The sequence below is a fragment of the Cygnus atratus genome, chromosome 3, assembly GCF_013377495.2.
Source record: "Cygnus atratus isolate AKBS03 ecotype Queensland, Australia chromosome 3, CAtr_DNAZoo_HiC_assembly, whole genome shotgun sequence".
NCBI classification, from domain to species: Eukaryota; Metazoa; Chordata; class Aves; order Anseriformes; family Anatidae; genus Cygnus; species Cygnus atratus.
In genome coordinates, this window is record NC_066364.1 from 111,596,049 (window position 1) to 111,606,766 (window position 10,718).

Here is a 10,718-nt window from a genome sequence, read left to right on the forward strand (position 1 = left end):
GGAAGAGTTGATGCCGGGCACCACTTAGAGGAGTTACTGCTCTGCACCCTGGAGTAGTTTTAGTCTTGTGTGTAGAGCAGACTACTCCCTCTTACCCCAGGGGAAACATTGCCTTTTGTCCTGGAGAAGTTAATGGCTGCTATCCTGGGAAAAAGTATTGCTGTGCATGCAATTATTGTTTGGCCTTTGAGGAATCAATTCTTGCATGACCCCAAGGAGTTATTGCTGAATGCCTGTGAAGGACTTTTTTCCATCACAGCCCACGAGGAGTCTATCACCTCAAGGCCCTGGAGGATGCTTTTGAGAGCTTCCCTTTGGAATTTGGGGCATTTCCTCTTGTGGGGCACAGTGATATCCAAAATGTTAAAGCACCTTTTTTCCCCCTAGTTTTTGCTTGGCATTATATTATTTGGTGGGCATTGTGCTTTTTGTGATAACTCCACCTGTGGTGAATTCCCAGATGTGGAAAATTGTTGGTTGTATGGCTCTGCTCCCCTGCGAAGAGTCGAGGAAAAATAGGTGGAAGGAATATCAGGACACTAATAACAGGTAGTATTGCTAGCTACCCCCCAAATAGCTACTGCAGTTTTCAGAAGATAAATGTGGGCAGATAGTTTCAGGAGAAACCATGAGATTTCAGGAGAAATCCCAACATTAAGGCTCTCGATGATGTAATACTGCAGGTCTCTGGTCCTTGTGATTCCTTTGGCAGGGTGGGCAATGAGTGGATTTAGTACTTTTCCCTATTTCCCTAAAAGAAGTCATTTAAAAGAATGATTTCAGTAATGGCTTTCCCAAAGAGAGGAAATTATGAGATCTCTCCAACATTCATTTTTTAAGAGCAGCTAATGACAAGAGGATTTGAGCACGGTAATGGATTTGAATATCCTTTTGCCGTTAAATTTAATTGGTTGGCCTGGCAGTTTTTCTTTAGCAGAAATTGGATAATTTGTGTTAGTCAGTTGGGTAGAAAAATGATGGCTAAGGGAAAAACGCAGAAAATAATTCAGAATGCTGATATCGACTGTGTGTTTACTGTTTTATTATCAGGGTTTGCTGCTCACTTAATATTCACAAGTAGACAAATTATTTACAAAAGCCATTTACTCCAAAAGTAGGTGATGCCACATACTTTAAAACAGTAAGCATTTGTCATCACAATAGAAAAGACTTGATTTCAATACACAAAAGTCCATGATATTTTGTGTGTCATTCAAATGAGTATGTCTTACTGCTGCTGTCACCGGTTTTATCACAATTACCAGTTAAGAAACACTCATCCTGGAGCTGCACAAAATGAGAATAGTAAAAATGGCGTTGTGGGAGGCAATGCAGAACTTGCCTTGCGTTGTTGCCTCGCATTTGACCAGACAATTTGCTACTCAACTCAAGCAGTGACCAGCTTGCTGAAACCTAGAGCCTGTCTCCATTGCTTGCAGTACAGATCATCTCCAGATCTTTGTATTATTTTGGCTCTACTTGTACTTTATTTTGAAGGTGTGCACAGACCTGGTGAGATCTCTAGGTGTGGATTTTTCCCACCAACCTGCTCTTCTTTTATATGTGTCCCACTGAAAAGCAGGACAAGTCCCATGAGCACGAACTGAAACACCTGAAATTCCATCTGAGCATAAGAAAACCCTTTCACTGTGGGGGCTGTTGAACACCAGCAGCAGTCGCCCAGCGGGGCTGTGGAGTCTCCGTCCTTGGAGTCAGTTAAAGCTCTACGGGACACAATCCCAGGCAACCTGCTCTGACTAACCCTGCTGGAGCAGGGGGCGGCCTAGGCAATCTGGAGGTGTTGTTCACCACCTCTGCGACTGAGTCTGTGATTCCATGAGGTGCTCAGTGACTCGTGGCAGCAGAAGCTGGCCGTAAGGTGCCTGGAGGTGAGAGAAGAGAACCAGTCCCTGTTACAATCCGTAGCTGTTCCGTTTCAAATACGTAACAAACAGAGTAACACTCTACAGAAAACTACAGGGCGGAATGCTGATAACAGATTCTTAAACCGGGTATCACATGAAGAGGCTTGAGGTTTTTGCTAGACCGCGAAGCAGTATTTAGCTTTGTAAGGAGTGTGCCTTTTGTAAGAGCATGCTACGCATTGGACAATAGAAAGCTGGTGGTCTGCAGACTGTGAGGAGCTTCTTCATGAGAGGTAAACTGAGAGGGTAAAGAGGGACGTGAAGCAAAATTGATTTTCTTTGCCATCCTCCCTATCTTGTGCGTCACTGAGCAGAAGGAAAAGGACACCGACCAGCTTAAGGGTAGAATGATAAGCTCACGAGAGTGAAAGGTTTCTATTAGGAAGAAATGAAGAGACATCATGGCTAGGAGCGGCAGTCAACTCTTCTGTCTTTGTAATATGTTTTAATGCATTCACAGACTTTTTGTTCTCCTTAAGTTTTAAACAGCTCTAAAACGAGTGCCTACATCCCAAATTTACTTAAGGGTAAACTGACGCATGGCATCAGTCTGAATTGTGGGATTATACAGCAGTCCAGTAGAAGGGTTCTGGTGGAAACCCCCAGTGAGCTGCTTCTTCAGGCCTCTCACCAGTGGTGGGTATTTCTACAGAAGAGAGAGGAGCTTCCTTTTTCCTTTTTCCTGCCCCCCTTCAAAATATATGAGATTAGAAACTGCCTAAAACTTATTTCAGTTTTATGCAGTCTACCTCCTCTGTGACTGGCATTGCACTTGTTCTGAGGTCGAAATCTGTGCTAGATTTACTTCCATTGTACGTTGATCTCCATCTGAGCAACATGATTTTCTTGAAGTACTTCATGGTATTATTTTTTACAGTTACAAAACACATTGTGTTTATCATGCTGTTACTCATGGCAATGCATTCAACTATGTAAAAAGCGGTAAGGTAATGCTTCTCTTTCACAAAGATTGTGGGGAAAAAGTCACGGACAATGGTGAAGCCATAGAAGGGGGCCCAGCAGAGAACATAGGCAGTCAGGATGCACATCAGTACCATTACAGTTTTTCTTCTGCATCGAAGCCTCTTTCTGATCTGTTCTGTCTGAAATCCTGGTACAGTTTTAAACCAAAGCTCTCGAGAGATCCTGGCATAACATAAGGTCATTGTAATCACAGGTGTAACAAATTCGATGCCAAAGATGAAGAGGAAGTAGGATTTGTAGTATATCTGCTGGTCAACTGGCCAAATTTGACCACAGAAAATTTTCTCCTGATTTTTTACTATAAATAATACAGTTTCAGTAGCAAAGTATGCAGACGGGATAGCTACAAGTATGGAGACGATCCAGACCAAGGCAATCAGGATGGTTGCTGTTTGGTAATTCATGCGTGGTTTCAGTGGGTGAACAATGGCCAGATACCTAGAACAGACAAATACATGCAAAGTGAAGCCTGGAAACACTGTTAATCAGAGCACGCTTCAAAAAACAAGTGGACAGAATTAGGCAGAAGGAAATTCGGTGATTGTTAGACTGACATATTTAGTTATAAGTGTTAAGAACAAAGTTGTCCAAAGTAGCAGTCTAGAACTAAGATCCTAAACCTGGACAGAAGTTCTGGAGAAAGTAGGTGAGGAGTCTGTTAAGACAGTGGGTACGTGACAATCTGAAAACATGAGTGTACATTTGGGTGCCTGAGGGTGGTTTTAAGAAGTCAGTCTTAAACTCCCATCTACTAATGAAATCAAACTGAGAAAAAGATGTAATTTAATATCACGAACCTTTCCTTTTTTAACAGGGATCACACGTATGGAAGTTGTGGATAGACCAGAAGAGAAAGGGAGGGAATACTCCTATTACTGACAGATACATTTGCAGGAGGTAACACGATGTGCAGGTGGTGGTGTATCCGGGACGTGCTAGGATACGGCAGCTCGAAATACTTTGGTGGACAGCACATGTACAGGTCAGAGTTTAAAACATGCATTAATATCCACCTAGTCAAGTGCAGATAAAAGAACAGATATGTAGAAGAAGAATGTTTTGCCTAGACGTGTTTTGCCTATTTGAATAGCATTTCTTTTTAAACATACACAAGAGTGTTTTTATTATTTTCTTTGTTAATCCATGGGGTGAAGAGTTGAAGCTGATACTAATAATGGTTACAGCTGAGCATGTTTTCCAGCCACCAACAAAGTACTATGTATCCATTTTCTGCTCATGCAAATTTTTGTTTAGGTTGCTGGAGGTGACGATAGCTAATTAATCTTAAATATGCTGCGTTAGGTAATATGCCACCCTGGACAAGTTGAGTTAGGTGTTTGCAATCCTTACGGCTGTAAAGCTGCAAGAGGCACTGTGGTGTTTCATGAGGAAGTATGGAGAAGTAGAAGCACATTGCATGATCAATCAAGGACCCTCAATTCAGTTAAAAAGGGGCTAGGACCAAATGTCATTCACTTGGTTGTTTTTTTCATTTATTTTTTTCTAGTTAGATTTGGGAGGATTTTTTTTTTTTTTAAAGAAGCTGTAGATGTAAGAAGAGCGCTTATTAGAGTGCTACCTCTACCCCAGAAAGATTAGGATGCTTCTGCTAAGAGGAATTTTTATCAGAGAAACTCCAGAGCTCTCAGTGTGATTGTGTTTGACACAAAGGACTGTTTCAAACAGTGGCATTACTCATTCATTCAGAGGCTTTTCTATCTGTATATATCCTATACATAGATAGCATCCACAGGATGTACTTATTCTAAAATAAAATGGAAAGTCAGTGGAGCTTTTCACAAGCCAGATCTTGGAAGCAGATAAATTGTTCATTACTTTTAATACTGCAGGCTGGATGTCAAGGGACAGTAGACTTATTCAGCCTCATTGTGGAGCTGGTAAATGAGTATTTTCAGATGGGGTCCTGGGGAAAGAAGGTGCTGGGATAATGTACGCATATGCAGTTATAAGTATGCATATCAGCTCAGCAGAACGTTTGGCTGGATGAGGTAAATGTCTACAGTAGCGTCAGGAGGGAGCTTTTGTGGTGGCTTTCCTGGCTGTCATTGCCTACCACACTTTGGCTGTCACTGCAGAGTGGTGCTGGAGCGCACGAACTGGACTTAGATGAAACTGCCCTAAAGATGTGCTCCAACAATGTCCCTAAAACACACCAAGTGCCCATGAGCATTCATTCCAGGGGACCCAGCTAAAGTTAACCCCCCTGTAATATTTACAGTGTGGGCACTGGGCCCTTAGCACAAATTCTTGATCTTCAGACCCTCTCCTTTCACACTGCACGATTTTTTAAATATGTGTAATTCCTTTATGTTTTGTGCAAACAGACATCCAGAAAGGTGAGAGAGAGCCCTACCTGAGGAAGTCCTATAGGGCAGGATTACTCTCTCTATGCGGACAAACCATTTAAAATGACCTAAATAGGGGAAAAGTTTCAATAGTTAGCTACCCACATGACACAACCAACATGGAATGGTTGGTTGTGAAATGAATCAGCTTTCTCACTGTTTACCAGTTCAAAAGCTCACACATAACAGGCAATAAAACCAAAACAATGTGTTCTTACAACAAACTTCAGTGATTAATCATTTCCAGGGTTGTTTTTAAAGATGTGTGGGGAGATATGCTAGAAATCTTCTGATTTCCTAGCAGGCAGAAGGGCACAAGGACTTGTATTACTTCATCAACCTGGGATGCAGTAGAAGGGCTTTCAAAAAAAAAAATCAGAAGCTGAAAAAGATAAGTAACAGGAAATGGTAATGTATAAATGACAATGTTTAGAAACTTAAGCCTGAGACCCCCGGGCTATGTAAAGGTTGTTGCGTTAGACACTGATTAAGGAATTGTTTCATAGGAGCTGGTTGTCCTTTCCCACACACACGGCAAAACATCTCTGAACTTCCATGGAGTCTTTCCACAGATTTTTGTTGACTTCGATGAAAGCTGAGTCAGCTGTGCATGAGCTATATAACCCCCAGCAGGGTTAAACTGGTCCTGAGTTGTCTTTTGGGTCAGGTGCTAAAAACTAGGCAACATTCGACTAGAATATAAAATGGCGTGTAAGAGAAATTGAAGAAGAGCGTGTGTGGTGTGTGTGTAAATGCTATTATGGTGAACGGTGAGAAGTTCTTAAATGAATCATGCAGTGTGTATCTGATGAGGATATATGGAGATGTATATTATGTCCATACACAAAAAATGACTTATTTCTGTAAACAGTTTAGTCTGTAGGTCTCTGGCTTTCTGTGAATTTGTCATGTCAGACTTATGTCATCAAGAAGCTGATCCTCAGTGCTTGAGCCTGTCAGGGTCCGCAGTGCACAGGGCTAAGAGAACAGGAGTTGCAAGAAAGAATACAATTAAATGACATTGTTAAAATTCCTGGAGTGAGAGGCAAGCATAGAAAAATCCCAGGGTTGCAGCTCAAAGCAGGTAGTGCAGGGCAGCTTTGTGTTCTGCTCACCCCATTATGAAGCGCTGTAAGAAAACCTCTGTGAGACTGCATTGGTGTAGCATTTTATCATTTTCTGGACGCTTCAAGCATCACTGTTTCATCATTAACATGGGTTCTGTAAATGACATTCGGATGTTTCCTGGCTCACTGCTCTGCCATCCTCAGAGAGGCATGTAAAGAGAGAGGAGCGTGTTTTAATGGAGACGCATCCTGGTCACAGTCACTGAGTATGTGCTACTGTGTTGGAGCATCCAGCAAAGACATCAGTACTATCAAATGGTTAATTTAGCGATGGTTGGGTTTGCTCAGTGGGGCATGACAGAGAATAATAACCCTATTTGGCAAGCTAGATAGAAGTCCTATCTTTTATTCTCTTTCACACCAAAACAAAAGCTGGGAAAAATACCTCACAGGGAGAAAAACATATCCTGTAAGGCAATAACCCTGTTAGGAAACTTAGCTGCTAAAGTCTGTATTCACCAGTCAGCTATTTCTCTCTCTGAAGAATATTTACTTCACTGTATGTAGAAAAGGTGAGACTGAGAAAGAAAAGCCGCATAGCCCAGTAGTAAAGGCTCCCTAGAGATACACAGTTCGGTCAGGTTTATATACTGCTGATGAACACCTTCCTGTCTGGACTACTGACTGTTTCTGATTTCTATTTCTCCTCTTTCCTAAACTTCCTCCTACCACTGAGTCAGGTATATTTTTATGGAAAAGAGTTGCTTTAATAAATGATCGTTCTTTTCACCCGAAAAGTTCAATCAGGAAATTTCCACTGAGTTTTCTTCGGGACAGTCTCGTGACCACATGTGAGTAAGTTGCTATGAAACAAGATAGCCAGGTCTGCGTAGTACCTACCTTGACGTCAGCACATCCTACAGAGCAGCTGAGCTTGTTAAAGACCTGGAAAACGGGACAGGCAATGTCAGAAGCCATCTCCTTGTGCAGTCGTAGCAATCCACTTACCTGTCAACAGCTATAGCCAGGAGAGCATTGGTAGAAACGTAGAGGGAGACGGTGCGTAGGTAGTTGACTGAAGCACAGAGGACGTGGCCATGCTCCCAGGACAGCTGCCGTACCACGTAGTAGTCCATCTCAAAGGGGCAGCACACGATGGCAACAATAAAGTCGGAGATGGCCAGGTTGGCAATCAGCAGGTTGGTGAGGTTTCTCAGCTTCTTGTAGCGGGCAAGGGCCGCGATGAAGATGAAGTTGCCGATGCCACAGACCAGCATGATGCCAACAAGAGCCACCCCGATCACAATCTTGGCTGCAAAGAAGGTGCGTGTCTTGGTCATGTCGTCTTCGCTGTCCAGTGGCAGGTCGTAATCGCTGTAACTGAAATTGAAAGGGAAGGAGAAATTTCTCAAGGAGGTTAAGTCCCCATCGTGGAGATTGTAGATCGCAGCGAAGTTAATGGTAGCATTTGGATTATGTTCATCTTGCTCCATGGCCATGTCTGTCTTCTTCTGACACGTGGCTTGTCTGGCCCTTGGTTTGGGGTTAGAAATACCCAGGGTGTCAGGGCCCAACAGTGGCAGGCAAGGGACCTCATCCAAAGTTTTCTTGTGAGCAGTGAGTCACCTTGTCTTTGTCCCCAAGAGACTATAGAGCAACAGCATCATTTATCTCTGTCTGTGGGAACAAAAAGAGTAAAACATTTCCTGAGAGGAAATTACAGCAAAAATACTGTGCTTGGGGGAAAGTAATATCCACCTGATTGCCCTGCGGCTCTGTTGCTGGCTGCACACAGTGGGAAGAAATACCCTGGGAAAGGATGCTTCGATTATCGTAAAATCCCTAGAGTTGCATAATACACTGGTTGTTACACCCGGCAGTCTTGCTTACCCGATGAAATGCTGTTTTCAGCACAGAGTGAAATGACAGTATAGCAAAAGTGTACAATCCACTTCAAACTTCTGCCAGCCTTCAAGCCCACGGTACTGTCATCCTTGTGCAAGGTAAAAAAAACTAAAAGGAGATGACACCTCAGTTTGTTGAGCAGCATCCGATGTCTCTCTTGGGCACAGCTTTTGCTTTATGCTAGTTGTCTCAGTCGGGACAATGTGATAGACAATAAAAAAAAAAGAAGTCCTGGCTTATAAATACATTTCTTAATTAAGTAGGAGTTGCCAAGATCCAAGAAAAGAGCAAAGCCAGCACTTTTTTTTGGCAGCTATTAATTGAGTAGGGGGGCCCAGATTTTCAGCCAGCATAATCTATTACTGCTTCTCTCAAAGCAGTGGAGTCCTGCCAATTTGCATGGACAAGACTTTGTCCCATGAACCTGCTCGTAGGGCTGTGCTGTGAACACAAACCTGCTGTTCATAGGAACAGCAGTTCTGACAGGTTCTTGAGGTGAAAGGGAGAATCTTCCTCAAGCAAGACAAAAGTGCCTTGGATTTCTGAAGACAGGGAGGAACAGGCTTCCCCTTTTGTACTGACAGTTGTTCCAAACATTAAAAACGGATTTGTTTTCTGCACAGAGGAAAAAATCCAATCTACTCCCTAATTTTTCCTCTCTTCTGTATCAAATTGATGAGAAGTCTGTCTTCTTGCGTCCTCCTGTGCTACATCTGGTAATCCTCCAACCAGACTCCCAGATGTCAGGACAGTCCCATCCCATCCCCCAGGAGAGAATCGAGGAGATTACTGCTTTTTCCGCATTACAGCAGTAACTCTTCAGGTCAGACACTCCTGAGCAATGCCTGTCGTGGCTACAAAGGACAGTCCTGCACAATTGTTGTCCTGCTTCCTTCCCTAGAACCACCCTCAGCCCCTGGTGTACCAAAGCTTAATAAATTTCTGAGAAAAACTCTGGTTCTGTCCAACTTCTGTCTCCACATTGCTTTTCAAACTGAGAGTTGCAGAACAACAGCATAACAGAAAGCCAAAGCCTGAAACTAAATAACAGTTCAAACAATTAACTGCTTTATAAGACATCCCCACAGCTGCCTGGACATGTGAACGTTCATAGAAGAGAGGTGTTAAGCAATTACTTGGACACAAAATTGGTATGTTGGTCAAAACAAGGAGCAGTATCTGTTTCAGACAGGTTTCTCTGCAAAATACCAGGAAAGATCTTTAAAATAAATGAAAATAACCACCCACAAAGTGACATAACACCATCAGCTAACTACCTGCAGTTGCTCTCATCCTCTTCGAGGTGTCTGGCACTCTGGGTATAGCCGCCTGGTTCCTCCCTTGCAAATATGCTGCTGCCACTGGAGCGGAGAAGGGATTACTACAGAAGCAGCTAAAGGACTTCGCTGAATGATCATTTCTCTCCCAAGCAGGTCTGCCCTGTAGCTCAGGGGGAGGATAGCTCTGCTGCCTCTGTGTATGCATCTAAAGCCTTTTCTCAGTGGGAGGCACCTTGAAGCTGTCCGTGCATTTCTAATTTTAAAGAGGCAGTGCAGTGCAGAGACAATACAGCACAGCTCTCCTCGCCCTTCTTTCCCCCCACTTTAACCCCCCTGAATGCTTGAATGGCAGAGCGTCTTTGTTACCAAATCTGAGCATGGAAGGTGTGAAAAACAGGTCTGCATTTGCTCTTTGAGTTGTGTCCGTGCTGGGCGGCAGCTACATCTACCTGCTGCGAAACAGAAGCAGCATACAGACCTCCCAGAGGAGATGAGGGGGAGGAAGAAGGGTGAGCCCCTTTCCCCGGGACCTTTCTCTGTGGCTCTCTCCCCAGCTATTGTCCTTAGGGCTGCTGCTGTGGCAGCTTCAGCAGAAGGAGGGTCAAACATTGAACAGCCATAAATCAGAGGACCTCTGACAGCTTCCTTTGCCCTCTAAGGGAATTAGTCAGAGTGGAAAAGTGGCAGTGAATCCCTAAGGACTTGCTGTCCTTTGCATCCTTGTTGCTCTGAAGTGCTCACGCCCTGGGGAGCAGTCCTCTTGCTTCCCAGTTCTCCGGGGAAGAGATTCCCAATTCCTTCCAGAAAAGGAAGTGCACAGCAGATCTCCTGTCCTCTTCTGTACCTCCAGTCGTATTCACAGTAGCTGACATTTTTCAAGGTGTGTAGGTGGGACACATTACATTGTCCCCAGTGGATGAGACTGTAGAAAGCTGTAGGCAGCCAGGAAGAGTGCAGAAGGTTTGCAGAGAACCTAAAATGTGATTTACAGTGCACACTCTTAAGACTCAGCTTTTGTGAGCTAGTGAGCACTTCTCTCTGGAAGAATTGACTAAAGAAAGCCATCTGTTAAGTACCTACAAATGTAAAATGTGTCTGGAATAAAAGAGCCGCTAATACATTTCTGCAGGACATTTCCAGGAAACCTGTGGAAGGCCACCTCCACTGTCTAGAGCCAGCGTACATCAGTAA

The 10,718-nt window shown here is 43.6% G+C and overlaps 1 protein-coding gene across 2 annotated transcripts; it reads right to left on the reverse strand.

The window, feature by feature from the left end:
- Positions 1–933: 933 nt before the first annotated feature.
- On the reverse strand, positions 934–9,750 carry PROKR1 (prokineticin receptor 1). 2 transcript variants are annotated; one of them, XM_050709711.1, is made up of 4 exons: positions 9,525–9,701; positions 7,969–8,019; positions 7,351–7,875; positions 934–3,347 (listed from the first exon to the last, which is right to left on the reverse strand). In XM_050709711.1, the coding sequence occupies exons 2-4, from the start codon at positions 8,007–8,009 to the stop codon at positions 2,651–2,653; spliced, it is 1,263 nt and encodes a 420-aa protein (XP_050565668.1). In that variant the 5' UTR covers positions 8,010–8,019; positions 9,525–9,701; the 3' UTR covers positions 934–2,650. The 2 variants fall into 2 exon arrangements, with proteins under 2 accessions (XP_050565668.1, XP_035408914.1); XM_035553021.2 differs by having other exon boundaries at positions 7,351–8,019; positions 9,525–9,750.
- Positions 9,751–10,718: the final 968 nt, after the last annotated feature.

Coding starts and splice junctions, on each gene's coding strand:
- PROKR1 (XM_050709711.1), bottom strand. CDS start 8,009: ATGATGCTGTTGCTCTATAGTCTCTTGGGGACAAAGACAAG. Junction 7,876..7,968: donor CTCTTGGGGACAAAGACAAG/GTGACTCACTGC, acceptor CCCCAAACCAAG/GGCCAGACAAGCCACGTGTC. Junction 3,348..7,350: donor CTGGCTATAGCTGTTGACAG/GTAAGTGGATTG, acceptor TGTCTGTTCTAG/GTATCTGGCCATTGTTCACC.